Source organism: Tenrec ecaudatus, chromosome X (genome assembly GCF_050624435.1).
Source record: "Tenrec ecaudatus isolate mTenEca1 chromosome X, mTenEca1.hap1, whole genome shotgun sequence".
NCBI lineage: Eukaryota > Metazoa > Chordata > Mammalia > Afrosoricida > Tenrecidae > Tenrec > Tenrec ecaudatus.
In genome coordinates this window covers 12,297,602-12,313,467 of record NC_134548.1, presented here as the reverse complement: position 1 = coordinate 12,313,467, position 15,866 = coordinate 12,297,602, and the positions used below count along the sequence as shown (strand labels likewise).

The 15,866-nt window shown below is 45.5% G+C and overlaps 1 protein-coding gene across 1 annotated transcript in view; it reads right to left on the bottom strand.

Moving 5' to 3' along the window:
* GRPR (gastrin releasing peptide receptor) overlaps positions 1 to 4,576 on the bottom strand; it is a 46,055-nt gene extending 41,479 nt beyond the window's left edge. The window contains exon 1 of the mRNA XM_075539201.1: positions 3,803 to 4,576. Coding sequence (XP_075395316.1) covers positions 3,803 to 4,224 — 422 coding nt within the window. The 5' untranslated portion in view covers positions 4,225 to 4,576. The remainder of the gene's footprint in view (positions 1 to 3,802) is intronic.
* Between the last annotated feature and the right edge of the window lie 11,290 nt (positions 4,577 to 15,866).

The window sequence follows — 15,866 nt, the reverse complement described above, 5'->3', positions numbered from 1 at the left end:
TTTTTATTTTAGTGGCAATGCCATTTGTTGGCTAAGAAGTGGGAAAACTAGAATGCTTACAGTATTACTGCCCTTGAGGCAACCCCCTGCGTGTCAGTGTAGAACTGTGCTCCAGGTGATTTTCAATGGCTGTTATTATTGGTTGTTGTTTGTTTTTTTCAGAAGCCTATTTCCAGATCTTCCATCTGTGGTACCTCTGGGTGGGCTCAAACTGCTATTTGACACTATATACTAACTGTACATATGCTAGAAAGGGCTCTGGTGGTGTAGTTGATTACTAGTTGGGCTTCTAATCTCAAGGTCTGCAATTCAAACCAACCAGCTGCTCTGTAGGAAAACAACAACAAAACAAAGCTAAATTCACTGTCATTGAGCTGATTCTGCCTCGTATCCACTCTATAGGACAAAATAGAACTGTCCCCAGGGGTTTCTAAAACTGTAACTCTTTACAGGAGTAGAAGGCCTCCTTTTTCGCCCATGGATCAGTTGGTGGTTTCAAAATGCTGACCTTGAGGTTAGCAGTCCAACTCATAACCACTATTGCATGAGGGCTCTTCCGGATGTCTCACTGGTTACAAAGTATCCTCAGCTGTAAAATGGGGATAATGTAGAGAAACATCCAAGAAAACTATATGGAGCACTTCTACACTGTCACGCGAGTCAAAATTGACTGGACAGTACCCAGCAACATGTCCCAGGGACTCCACTCCCAAGCAACAGGAGCATGTATGTCCCCACAAATGGCATGCTTAAGAATGCCCACAGCAGGTGATTATCAACCTCAAAGTAGAAACAAGCAAAATGCACCAATATAAGTCAAGAAACTGAGGCCTAGTCACACCATGGAATACTACACAACCATCAAAAAGGAATAAACCATAACTATGTACACCAAGAAAGAGGAGCATCACAGATCTAGGTAAGCCCCAAAAAGTAGACACAAAGGAGTACTTGCTAGATGACTCCATTTACAGGATATTAAAGACCTAGTCAAATAATGTGTGACAGAAATCAGAGGATGGAGACTGAACCCTCTGCACGGCTGTGTGGGCTAATTAGCTGTTCTATTCTTCTTGCTGAATAAACCCTATCTCTCTATATATATAAAAAAAGAAATCAGAGGATGAAGGTATTAATTGAGCAGGGGCACAAGAGAAACTCCAGGGCTGGGGTGGGGGTGGGGTGCTGGAGTTATTCTGTATGTCCATTTGGGTGGTGTTTCTGCTGTTATGTAGAGCTTACTATATAGAGATTGGGCTTTGCTTATAAGAAATAATCTAAGTATTACCTATATATTGTGTGCCATGAAGTCAATTCCAAATCCTAGTGAGCACAGGTGACAGAGCAGAACAGCCACAGAGGCTTGTCTTGGCTGTTATATCTACAGGGACAGATTGCCAGGTCTTTTGCCCTCAGCACTGCTGGGGGAATTTGAACTACCAATCTTTTGGTTAGCAGTTAAGTGATTCAGCCTTGCACCACCAGGGTTCCTTATGTCTATCTATACACGGATGAGGAGGTTCCAACAAGTTCATTAAAATGTTCCCATTATCTTTCATTCCACTTTTCTATGAACTTAAAAAATGAAGCCCCATCATATATATATGCAAAGAGCCCTAGTGTTGTAGTGGTTAACTATGCTCTGCCAACTGGAAGATCAGCAGCTCAAGCCACTGTCACTCCAGAGGAGAGTGAAGGATGCAGTTGTCTTCTTCCATAAAAAGTCACGGCCCAGAAAACTCTATGGGCGCAGTTCTACCCTATGTTATAGGGTGGTTATGAGTCAGAAATTGAAGGCGATGAGTATGTATATGTATTTATACATACACACATATATACATATATACATACACATATATATTTTGCTAACCTCAAAAGGCCATTATAAGAATTCAATTGTTCTTAAAAGATGAGATAAAAGAAAAAAGGACCATCTTCCATTATTCAAGTAGCTCCATGTCAACCTTCTTGTGGCAGTGGATGCGAACTCCGGCCTGTCAGTCATGTGATTAGCTTTTCTCACCCTTAGCAAAACAAAAAACCCATTCTCTCTAGGGGAGCCAGCAGAACTTTCTGAACTGGGGAGGGGCACACAGTAACCATGAACTCCCTGGGAACTTATTGGTGCCTCCGCACTCTGGAGAGAGCTCCCTCCATCTTTTGGAAGAGGGGGAACCCTCAGTGCCTGGTAACTCCAGAGCAGAGTTCCCTCCCTCCCAGCCCTACTACCAGCTGCCCCAGTGCATGCCCACTCCAGCCAAGAACTGCAATCTCTTTGGCCCACCCAGAAAATCACCCTCATCCTAATGTGCCCTTGGCCAGTGCCCTCCAAACACAGCCCTCGTGCCAGCCTGGACTCAGCACACCAAACTACCTGCCATCCTCCCTACCTAGGGGAGAGGGCTGGGGTGTTTTTGAGTTGCTTGCAGGTGGAGTGAAGGAAGAGATCCAGGGGTGGGGTGGGGACTAGAAACCTCAATTGTGTGCTACTTCTCTATCTGTGAAACTCCCCTGTGGACTTGGGGCAGCTCAGTAGGAGGAACACATGCTTACAAACCCGGATAACGCAGTCTTTATTTGTCCATGACTGGCTAAAGCTGGATTACCTGGGGACTGTTCTGTGCCTCTCCACAAGGAGAACCCAGCACTTTTCTGTATACAAATGCGGGGCCTGTTCTCTCCCAATGGAAACTTGCAAGTGTCTTCAGTATCAGCAGCATTACCTAAGTTTGGTTTGAAGATTAAAAAATGAACCAGCCTCTGGTTCGTTGGACCCATTTGTTCTTAATTTGATCACATCATCTAGGCAGTGTTTGGGAGTCTCTTCCTTCCAGTTCCCAATTTCCATAGGGCCTAAACGACCAGGGAGGGATACGGCCCCCTGGCAATGTGTGCGAATGACCTGCAAAGATTTCCTGCCTGGTTAATTCCAGCCAGGGCTTTCAACCCGATGGACACTTGATAGAGGTTGAAAGACTACAGTATGAAGTTTGAAGTGTGAATAAATGTGAATGTCTAAGCCATCTGGTCCCACCATGACACTTTACATCCCCAGTATGTACTCATTACCAGAATAAAATACTGCACCCAATCCCGCCTCCACCCCCCCCCCCCTCAGCCCTTTAAAGCATTGTAGATGGAAGCACACTGATACAGATGTTCAAATTAGAACCCAGCCTTGAATGGGGGTTTCTGCAGGGGAATGGGGAATCCAATGGCTACGAGAAGTGATCTCAGAGATACTTCCAAATAGTAGCATGCACATCTTTCCATCTCAGACAACCCCGAGCAAAATCAGCTAAGAGGAGTGCAAGCAAGTGAGGCAAATGAATGCCAAAGAACTGTGGCTTCTCCTCTGCCCTTGCTGCCTCCTGCTGGAGGAAGAACTCGAGGGAGACATGCCAGGGGTCTTTCCTGTTGCCTCCAAGCTTCGAATGGTTTTGAGAAATCTTCGCCTAAGGTTTCAACTCGTCTGGGATGTGTTTGAGTTTCTCACCCGTCCATGAATTGTGCGGGGAGGAAGACGGTGGGAGGAAGGGTTCATGCTAAATTAATTCAGCAACAGAAAATTCACTTCAGTCTTTCTTACACTTCGGGCTCATTTGTCTCCTTTTGTCCTGGCATTCACTTGCTTTTCTTTCCTTCTACGCCCTGTGATCCCGGGGACAAACATACCTGGCAAGGGACTCTGAGGCTGAGTAAAACTTCCCGTTGTGCCCACAGTCTTTCACAACGTGGGGGCACCCCTCCTGCCGCCCCTACCACCACTTCAGAGAGTCAGTAACTTTTCGTCTGGACTTACCTGTCTGCCGAGAGAGCCGTAAGTGTGAAGACGGACACCCCCACCGAGGTGAGCTGGATGAAGGGGATCAGTTTGCAGCCAATCCTGCCAAACAGCCATCTGTCGGCCACATACCTGCTGGCATCCACAGGTGCACACGTTACCAGGAGGAGCAGGTCTCCCAAGGCCAGGCTGGAGATGAACAGGTTGGGCACGTTGCGCATGGACTTGACCGTACAGAAGATCTTGATGAGGGTGATGTTGCCGACGAGGCCTATCAGGATGATCACGCCATACACCACCGGAATGACATAGAGGATGCCCGGGTGGAACCAGTCATCGGTCCCGGAGAAGTCTGCACTGTGATTAGAGACGTTGCAGGGCAGCAAACTGTCCAATTCCAAGTTTCGGAGGAAGCAGTCATTGAGAGCCGTCGTCTCCATTCCTGCCCACCTGAGTCTCTCTTCTTCACTTTTTAATCCGACAGTTGCGAGGTGATGAGGATAAAGTCTATGCTGGCCTCGTTCTCTTCGAGAATAAAAATGCTCCCAGAGCACGCAGACTATGATCGTCAATGCTGTCTGTGACTATTTGGAGGCTGGAGCTGCTGGGGCCTTCACGTGACCAATGCCAGGTATCTCCCAATTCAATAAGTTAACAACAACCGAAAAACCACCACCAGAAAGAGGGCTGAGGGGCCAACCTGCCCCGAATCAGCTCCCTGCCTCCCTCCTCGTTGGATGCCTCTGGCGGCAGTGCCCAGAGAACTTTTGCCTGCTGTTTCCACACAGTATTTCCTGGCTTTCCTGATATTTAGAACCTGAAGTTTAAAGTGGGTAGAAAAAAACTGCACGGAGAAAGCCTCCAATCCTATAGGCAGGATGCTTCCCACGTCACTGGCTACAACAGCAAACGGCAGCTCTGTTGAGCCGAGGTACTGACGGAGAGCAAGGCCTCTTCTAGACAGAGAATGCCAGCCCCCTGCTGGCCACTTCCATCACTGCCCTTCGTCACCCACCTTCCCCAGAGGGGACTGCAGGCGTTCTCTGCCAAGATCCCCTCAGCGGCTCCCCGCTGCTTGCAGTGCCTCTGGGCGCGCGGGGGGGCGGGGGGGGGGGGAGGCGGAATTTAATAAACTTGGCTGGCTCTTGACAAAGGCCTGGCGAAGCTTTCTGATCTTCTGTCTCAAGCCTCCATGTGGGGCTCAGAGCCCATTTTCTCTTCTTTCCCCACACCGGGATAACAGCAGGTCTGTCAGGGCATTAAATGGGTTCAGAGGCCCAGGGGCCCTGTGTGATGCTCGCACCGGCTCTTGGAAAGAGATTGCTACTGAGAAACCTGTGCCTTCCAGCATCCGCAGGACCCGAAAGCAGACGCCCCTTCCGGGAAACTTCTCAAGCCATTCTGGTCCCCTGGACTGGGCAGCAAGGACACCTGAGGAGGTGACAGGGGGGTGGGGGGGGCAACTAATTCTGAACTCTGGAAGATCCAATGGTTTTGTCCAGGAGAGCAAAAAAAGGGGAAGGCCTTTCTCAACCGATCTAACAATATTACACTCATTGGTTTCTTGGAGACCGCTCCTTGCCATCTTTTTTTCATTGAATGCTTGCCACGCGTGACTTTTCCTGTACATTTCCAGAGTGGGAAATAAAGCATTGCACAAGAGTGACAGACAGAAGGGTGAGAAATTTGGAAAGGGAAAGAAGCCAGGCAAGGCTTCGCAAAGGAAAAGATGACTCGAGCTGAGCTTCTTAGGGTACAACTTAGCCTCTTGGACACAGTACAATGTGTGGCGCCAACTCTTCCAGGTTCAGGCCAGTAAGCCCATCGCGAAGAGGGGTTGAAGGTTCCAGAAGGAATCAAAATGCTGGCTGGCCCTCATCCCCAGACCAAGGCCCACCCGGGAAGGTCCGGAAGCCTCGTGGCATGGACATTTTGAGTGGCAGGTGACAAACTCCCCCGTCAATAGGAAGGGCTCAAGCTCCTCTCAGCTGCTGCCTGGAGGTGGAAGCTCTTCGCTGTGGTGATCAATAATACCCAGGAGCCTCCTGGCGCCAATGCTTTGCTGGCAGCCTTGCTTAGTGACTGATGACCATGTGGGCGCTGGGCTTAAATCCTGGCTTTATATGAATGAGACCTTGGGCAAGCCACATCGTGTCTCCCCTGTACAGTGTAGTGAAATGAAAGGAAATGATCTGTGTAGTAAGTGCTCATGAGAAGTAGCTGCTTTAACGATGGTGATTTTCAGCACCGAGGGGAGCAACTTACTCCAGAAAAGCCCCCGCCCCTTAAGACTCCAAGAGTGCTAGGCTGCCAGGCAATAGGCAAGAGTTCTTGTCCATCCAAGCGAATCAACAACTCCTCCATTATTGGAAAGACGGTTACCACATTTTTACACAAATAACAGGCATAGAATACTTTTCTTGAGTCCAACCCAGTCCCCACCCCCGAGGAAGTATTTTCCTAAGTGAATGATGCTAACTTGGTGTTTTTTTAAACAACAACATGTTGTGTCGCACCCTTACAAAAACTTCTAGTAAGGGGTTTGTGGGCGGGGGGAGCGATTGGCAAAAATTATATATCAAGTGCCTGGGGGATGGACAACAGAAAAGTGGTTGAAGGGAGACATCGGACAGCGTAAGATATGATAGAATAATAATTTATACATTATTACGGGTTCTTGAGGGAGCGGGAAAAATGAGGAGCTGATGCCAAGGGCTTAAGTGGAGACCAAATGTTTTGACAATGATGAGGGCAACGAAAGTACAAATGTGCTTTGCACAATGGATGGATATATGGATTGTGATAACAGTTATATGAGCCCCCAGGAAAATTATTTTTTTAAAACACAACAACACAACCGATGTCTTTACTTACTGAAGCTTAAATCGAAGCTTTCTTTTAACAAAGGAAACTGGATGCCTGTATGTGCAAAGAATAGAGTCCCGCAGGGTCATAGCACTGAACAGGGCATGAAGTCCGAGTCCAGAAAGGTCCCCCAATAAGGGTTTGGACAGGGCGGCTTGGATCAGTGGGAGTACCAGTAGGGGTGGGTTTCGGTGGGCTTGTGGTGAATCTGATAGTCTTGCTTGGAAGTTTGGTCTAGGCGTCCATAAAGAGGGCTCCGGGGTAACGTGGCCATTTCTTTCTTTAGACAGCCCTGTGTGTGGAGGGAGCCTCCTATCTGAAGCCCACCTGGGCCGTTGGTGTTTCTCTCTGGGGAAGATGCTGAAGGGCAAGGATGTCTCAGGGCTGCTGTTAGCATCACTTGCCCCCCCCCCCGCCTATAGAATATCAGCCTGGTACTGCAGCAGCGAAGGTCTAGTGCAGTTCAACACCTAATATTTCCTGGGATTAAGGCTGTTTTACAGCACCAATTAGACCATTTTGATGTCATTTTGACTAATTAGCCATAATGATTCTTTCCATCCTCACCACTATGTGTCACCTACTATTTCCTGGGATCAAGCATAATTTACAAAGCCAATTAGAGGATGTTGATGTCATTTCAACTCATTATCAATGATTCCTTCCATGCTTACTTGCCACCATGTGTCATCTTACAGCAGAAGACCAAACAGGCTGAGACATTTATTGTTGAGCTTTTAGTTTCATGGTGAGCACCTCTTTTACTTGACTTGGGGGTTGCTGTGGGTGAGGGAGATGGCAAGGAACAAACATAAAATCAAGTCCCTGTCCTCAGGGACTTTGATTTCCGCATCAGACTTGAGCGGGACTCAGCAGCCTCTCTTGTGTATCGGGGCAGAGGGGTCACTCCCACTTCTATTAAGCCCAGAGCATCACAGTTTCTAGTCTTCACAAAATTGGATTTAGGTGCGACTTGGATTCCAGGGGCCGGTTAGTTGCTGGTGTTTGGAAGGCTAGCTGGCTTTGACAGGACCAAGGAGTGGGGAGAGAATGCCTTGTCCCACTGGTTATGTGGCAGAAGCCTGCATTCTTGATGGGGCGAAGACGCACAAAGGGACAAGATAAACTAGTGAGACAATGGGGAGAATCTGTAGGTAAAAAGGAGGGGATGCTCTCGGTCTGTCGGAGAAACAGTGTGTGCATCAGTTCACCTGAAACCAGGACTCAGAGGAAAGTAATGCCTGAGACGTACAGATTTGATAGCTCCATTGCAGAACGGTTTTGTCTTCCATTCCATGATGATTACTGAAGATAAAGTGGGTTCATAGGCAAATGTGGTGAAGAATGCTAATGGTGCCCGGCTATCAAAAGATGTAACATCTGGGGTCTTAAAGGCTTGAAGATAAACAAGTGGCCATCTAGCTGAGAAGCAACAAAGCCTAGAAGTACACCAGTCTGTGTAAACATGAGGTGTCAATGGGATTAGGTATCAGGCATCAAAGAACCAAAAAATTATATCATTGTGAATGAGGGGGAATGCGGAGTGGACACCCAATGCCCATCTGTAGGCAAGTGGACAGTCCCTTACAGAAAGTTCGTGGGGAGAAGACAAGCCAGTCAGGGTGCAGTATAGCACCGATGAAACATACAACTTTCTTCTAGTTCTTTAATTCTTCCTCCCCCCACTATCATGACCCCAATTCTACCTTACAAATCCAGCTAGACCAGAGCGTGTACATGGGTACAGATCAGAGCTGGAAACACAGGGAATCCAGGACAGATAATCCCCTCAAGACCAATAATGGGAATAGAGATACCAGGAGGGGAAGGGGAAGGTGGGAGAGAAAGGAGGAACTGATCACAAAGATCTCTATATAACCCCCTCCCAGGGGGACAGACAACAGAACAGTGGGTGAAGGGAGACATCTGACAGCGTAAGACATGGAATAATAATAATTTATAAATTATCAAGGTTTACTGAGGGTGGGAAGGTGGGGGAGGGAGGGGGAAAATGAGGAGCTGATACCACGGGTTCAAGTAGAAAGAAAATGTTTTGAGAATGATGATGGCAACAAATGTTCTTGACACAATAGACGGATTATGAATTGTGAAAGCTTTGTACGAGCCTCCAATAAAATGATTTATTAACAAAAAAGATTTTGCCTTCAAGGTTTCCAAGTGGACGTTAGCCTATAAAACACTGATTCTTAAGATGTCATGGAGATTGCTGGGGTACATCATAAAAATACAGAAGTAGGTGCTACCTCTGACTTACTGACTTCAAATCTCCAAGAAAAGAACCCAGGGAGGGGTGTTTATTTTTCATGAGCTACTCAGCTAACCGGAAGACAACATGACAAGGTGACAATATGCAGGGGTCTCTCCCCAAAATGGAATTGCCCCCCAAAGCTATGTATTTAATTTATTTTTTTACAAAATAACCTTACCCCTTCAAAGTACTCTCCATTACACATAATAAATTTGTCAAATCTGTGAGTCTATTCTCAGAAGCATTTTTCAATCTAATCTGTTTGGATGGCTGACAGCACCTCCCTTTTTTTCTTCTTCACCCCTTCTATGTCGTCAGAGGAGATCGCTGCTAAGGCACCTTGCTAACCAAAATGTGGTTCTCTAGTCAGCAACTAGGGCTTCACCTGAGTACTTGCTGCCATTGCTATTGGGTGCTGGGGAGTTGATTCAGATTTACAGTGACTCATGTGACAGAGTGTAACTGCCCCATAGTTTTCTAGTAATCTTTTGGGGAGTGGATCACCAGGTCTTTCTCCTGTGGAGCTGCTGGGTGAATTCCAACCAACAGCCTTTTGGTTAGAAGCCTAGTATGTCACTGTTGAGCCACCCCAGCTCTTGGGAACTTGTTAGAAATTCGAACTCTTGGGCCCCACCCAGACCCACCGAGTCATGATCTGTATTTTACTAAGGACATTAAAGTCTTCGATGTGCTTGTCTGGTCAGTGTAGGAGAGTTCATCCCAAAGGTTAAGATCCCAGGGCAGAAACTGGAAAAAGGTGGGAAACTTGAATCTCAAGTTCAGATTGGAGCCAGTTACTGGATCAGCTCAGAGTTGAACTCAGAACCACTAAATTTGGGGCTTTTTGGTATTCCCAGTAATGAATGGCTGGAAACTCCTGGGTGGTTCAAATAGTTAATGCATCAGGCTGCTGACCAAAAGGTTGGCAGTTTGAGTCTACCCAAAGGTGCCTCAGAAGAAAGACCTCATTATCTACTTCTGAAAGAACATTGCCATTGAAAATCCCATGGCGCACAGGGAGTTGGAGTCCACTTGACAGCAACTGCCCTTGTTTTTGAAATAAATGCCAGGGAGGAAGTAGCTCAGATGGCCCAACAGGGAAGCTGCTCTTGCTGGGATAGAGGGGCAGGAATCCCATTACAAATGCAGGGAATACTGACAATGGAGAAGCCCAAGAAACGGATTTTGCTGCTGCCTCCTTACTTAGAAAACAAAGAGCGAGTTAAGAGAGAAGCCACTCTGGAGAGAAACACAGATCCTCACTTGAGGCAGACTGTACAGACCAAGGCAAGCAAGAAAGTCAATAGCAGTGAGATGGGAAGCTCAAAGGCCGAGAGGTAAGTCATTAAGAGGACTGGTTGGGAACTAGGAAATTGAAAGCCAAATACTTAAAATGTATAGTGAATGACTAGCAGAAAATCAATTGAAGTTAGGCTTCGAGGAGATGATGGTGTGGTGACAATCAGTGGGTACTGAGCAGGATTTCAGTATTCGCTTTGCGACAGCCCTATAGTGAAGCAGTTAGAAAGAATGCAGGGACAAGAGAAGCAGATGATTAGATCCAGATCTGGACTGCTGGGATCATTTTAAATTCTCTGTTCTTTCTTCAACGTTTTGTGAGTTTTCATGGGGCTTGCAAATTTAGGAAAGAGGAAGAGTAGAGTTTCATTTTGCACCCCAGGAATCTTATTGAAGTACATAGAGACACCTAGAGGATGCCTAGGGTAGAAAAGCAAATTCTCCATCAGAGCGGATGCCAAGACCACATGGTTTCTTGGGTTTAAAATATATCTACCAATTCTTTGTATTCTTTCTTTCAAGAGGTGGAGATTAATCCCCACCCCCCCTTCGGTGTGGATTACACCGAGTGATCTAACAAATAGAATACAAAAGTGGTTATGGTATGTGTGGTAGTTACATAATCTGGTGCTAACTTGAGACTATTGAGTGAAGGGGTGGCGTTTAGCCTGTCAATCAGGTCATTGCTTGATGACTTCATTTTGAGGTCCTAGGGAGATAAATAGCTTGCTGGAGGCAGGACACACACACACACACACACACACACACACACACACACACTGCTTTGTATTCTTGATGACAAGCCACATAGAGCTACGCTAGAGCCCTGGAGCTGGAGGAGCCATGTGAAGACCCACACCAGCACTAAGATGCTTCTACCACCACTGGATCCACACGACTTTCCACCCACTTGCCTGTGTTCTTCCTGTATTCAGTGTCATTATGTGCTGTGTGAGTCTGAAGAAGAATTTATAGATTGGTATCAGACATATCGACTAATATCGGATTTATAAACTTGATCTGGGCTAGGATATTTTCTCAATATACAATTGCTCTTGTATATAAAACTCTTTCTTATACACATGTGAGTGTCAATGAATTTGTTTCTCTATTCTACCCAGACTAAGACAGTGTGTGACTTACAAGACGAGATGATAAAGGGCATTGCATGCTCCTTTCCATTTGTTTTCAATCACTTGCTTTGTAGGAAGCCAGCCCCCATGTTGTGAGAATATTCAAGCAGACCTCTGAAGAGGTCCACTTCTGTCAGCTTTCTGCCAACAGCCAAGTGAATAGAGTGATCTTGGAAGTGGCTCTCCCAACCCCAATCAAGCCTTCAAATGAGTGAAGCCCCAGCAAACACATTTTGACTGTAACCTCAACAAACACTTTGAGCAAGCCCACACAGTCAGGTTACAAATTCTTGACCCCCAGAAACGAAGACAATAGATGTTTATTTTTTAAACCATTGTTTTATGGCAATGTCTTATACTGCAGTGAGAATGGAAGGGAAGGAAGAAGAAAAGGAACACCACTGAGAAAGACAATAGGAAAAGTAAAGAAAGATGAGAAGCCAAGTGTTACAGGTCTGGATAAAAATGTGTCTGAGTGATCAGATAAGGTGTGAGGAAAGAGAAAGGATGGTTGAATCTAGAAAGGTTCAGCAAACAAAACCCACGCATTATTCAGTAACATCAAGGTTTCTTATCCAGATTAAAAATATATATATATATATTAAATAGTATAAGCCAGCTTATCTTTCTTTCTCAGATACTCTATACTGCTCAGCATCACAGCAACATGCAAGCCTCCACTGGCAGACAGGTGGTGGCTGTGCTGAGATGCACTGTCTGGGAATCGAACCTGGATCTCCCGCATGAAAGGCAAGACTTCTACCGTTGAACTACCAATATTATAGAAGCTTTTAGTTCATCTAAAAAAATAGAAACTAATCTTCTGTTCGTACCTGAGGTATGCTTTAACTACCTCCCACTATATATGCTTCTCAAAGATGGCGTGTCCTCTAACAGGCTGACCAACACAAACACCATCAGATTCTTGTGAGAAAGTTGACCTTCTTCCTTCAAACCAGCTTTATGGGGCGGAGAAGGTGACTGCACCCCAGTTATGAGTGCTCATGTAACAAAAGTGAACCTTCCAAACTCTCATTTCACCTTCGTCCTCCGGCCTGTAGAAAAATATCCCATGGATTTCCTCTCAGGAAGAGGCTAGGAAGCAAGCTTAGCCTGTGGATTTTTCTGCAGATGTTGCTATGGCCCTTACTTAATTCCGAGTGGTTCCACGGGAACTCTCATTCGATAGAAAACCTGGGGATTTTTACTGCTTGAAGGAGTCTCGCCTTCAATTAACTCCAAGTCATGCCTGAAATAGATATCCCATGCCAGGTTCTTCAAGTCAAAACTCTTGAAATGGAACAGCACAGAAACACATATGGGATTGATGACTCACGCACTGTCCAATTCAAGTTCCCGCTTGCCCCATCACAAGGTGATTCAGGCCAAATGGGACCCAGATTGCCTGCCTTTGACAAAGTCACTTTGAAGCTCTCCGTGCTTCCAATTCTTTATATATAAAGGGTACGACAATCATAATGAGATTTTCCTTCTCTGCCTCAAAGATGTAAATGCAATCCAAAGTTGGTTACTGGTTCTCTGGTGGTGCAACAGTTAGAGCACTTGGTGACTAGCCACCAGGTTGTCAGTTCAAACTCAGCCAGGGGCTCCATAGGAGAAAGACCCGGTGATCTCCTGGGTAAAGATGACAGCTCAGGAAACCTTAGGGGGCAGATCCATATTATCGCATGGGGTTGCTGTGAGTTGAAATCAACTCAACAGCACCCAACAAAAGCAACGGCTGAACAACATGATGACGATCACTAATGTCTATAAGTTGTACGTGTGAAGAATATTGATGTGACACACTATTTGTTACATTCCCGACAAAAAATTAGAATCATCATAATAAAAAAAAACCACTGACACACACACATAGGAAGTTTTGTTCATTGTTCATAGGTATGCTCATTGTATTGGGCACAATACCTTTAGTATTATTGTGCTTGTTAGGTGTCATCAAGTTGGTTCCTAGAGACCATAGGCACAATAGAACAGAACACTACCCCATCCTGCACCATCCTCATAATTATTTCTATGCTTGAACCTCTTGTTGTACCTATTGATGGTGTCGATCCATCTCCTTGAGGGTCTTCCTCTCCCTTGCTGACCCTTTACCAAGCACGAAGTCCTTCTTCAGGGACTGGTCTCTCCTAACCACATATCCACAGTATGTAAGATGAGTCTTGCCATCCTTGCCTCTAAGGAGTACTCTGGCCATACTTATTACAAGACATATCGGTTTGTCTTTTTAGCAGTATATGGAATTTTCAATATTCTTCTCCAGCACCACTATTTGAATGCATCAAATCTTCCTTGGTCTTCTTTATTCAGTGTCTCAGTTTCACATGCATGTGAGGCAATTAAAAATACCCTAATTTGAGTCAGGTGAAACTTTGTCCTCGAAGTAACCTTCGATTTACCTAACACAAGTAATCTTTTAATATCTTGGCTTCTGCTTCCATAAGCATTGATTGTGGATCCAAGCAAGACGAAATCCTCGACAACTTCAACCTTTTCCCATTTATGATGATTTTACCCATTGGTTTAGTTGTGTGGATTTGGGTTTTCTTTACATTGAGTTGTAATCTATACTGAAGGCTGCAATCTTTGATCCAAAGAACCCCCAAGATTTTAAAAGTTTTTTAAAGCAAGGGTCAGCCAACTTTTACTTCAAGGTAGAGAGTAAATATTTTAGGCTTTATGGGTCATAAAGTCCTCTGCCTTGGAAAGCAGTTGATAGAAGCAGGTACACAAACATACAGAGTTGTGTTCCAATAAACTTTATTGATGAAACAGGAAGTTGGCTCATGGGCCAGAGTTTGCCAACCTCTGTTTCAGAGAAACATACTGATGTATTTGTGGATGAAATGAGATGACAGCTACTGTTTGCTTTAAAAATCACATGGAAAGAACTGGGTGGGGGCGAGCATGAAATGAGATTGACCCTGCATTGACCATTGCAGAAGCTAAATGAGGCATACAAGAGGATTAATGTTTGACGTCTGTCTCTTTTTGTATATGCTTTCAATTCTCTATGTCAAAATGTCAAAAATGTCACTTATTATTAATAGGGTTAATAATGTCACCCAAGTACGGATGCACATATCTTTCTTTGAGGCTAGGCTGGGTGGTGCAAAGGACACCTTTGACATGTCACCAAAGAGAGTGTTACCCTTCTGGTCACCCACTGATGCACTTCCTCTGCTCTGCATCTAGCGCAGAGATTCAAGATTGACGAGAAATGGTGCTCACTTACTTGGGATGACATTGGTTTCCTCCTGACTGTTGGGTATTCAGCCTGGGAAAAGGGCTCTTCGATGCAGCGGGAGATGAACCAATTTGCTCTTTTTTCTGCTCTATCACTCTTCACCCTTCCTCAGTCCTCCCCACAGCCATATTAGTATTTTTCGATTCCACTTGGATCTCCCAGAAGCCTACAAAGTAAAATGAAATTTTAGTCCAGAATCCTTTGTAAAACAAGGTGTGCTTCTGCAGGCCTTTCTGCCGTGGGTGTCAGAGAAGCCAGGAATTGCTTTGCCTATATCCCTATTTCCCTACACAGATTAAGTAGGCTCAAATGATTATTGCAGGCTCTCTTGCAAAAGTCCAAGTGTGGGCTTTCTGCAATAACAGCTCAATGCTCTATTTCCTTGCTGCCAGAAAGCCCCTGCCAACATTTGCCTATTTGTTTTAGTTAGTGTTCCCTTTCTTTCCTTGATTTATTTTATTTCCTTTAGGTTGATAGTTAATGTGTAGTATAGGATCTGGGGGAAAGGGTGAGGGCAGAGGAAATAATGTAGAGACTCCAAGCTAAATTCACTTCTATCTATTTGATGGCAACTCGTAGCAACTGTCTAGGACAGAGTAGAACTGCCCCTGTGAATTTCTGACACTGTAACCTTTTATCAGAGTAGAAAGTCCCATCTTTCTCCTGAAAAGGCGCTGGTGGTTTCAAACTGCTACCTTGAGTTAGCAGCCCCATGAGTAACCACCATGCCATCAGGGAGCTAACATGGATTCCTTATAACTACCCTATGTTATAGCTCCTCTGTGTAGCCCCTTCGTCTAGATGAAGAAACGAGGCATGCAGAGGGTAAGCCACACGCCATGCAGTCACAGGGCTAAGCAGCATGTGCTCCAGAAGCTGGCAGCTTCACGAGTAGGCCCCATGGCTTTTGGCCCCATGGCTTTCGACCCCATGGCTTTCGGCCCCATGGCTTTCAGAGGAAAAAGGATGATTAGAGAGACAACCAGGCCTTGAAATCCGTAAGAAAATAGAGACTCGTGCTGAGAAACAAGTAAAAGAAGGACTTGTTTGGTGCTGTCCAGTGGGTTCTGACTCATACCAGCCCCATGTACAATAGAACTAAACACTGTCCGGTCCTGTGCCATCCTCACAATATGTTGGGGCCCGTCGTTGTTGTCCTTGTGTCAATCCATCTAATTAAGGATCTTCTTATGATTTTGCTGACCCTCTACTTCTAAGCATGATGGTCTTCACCAGGAACCAATC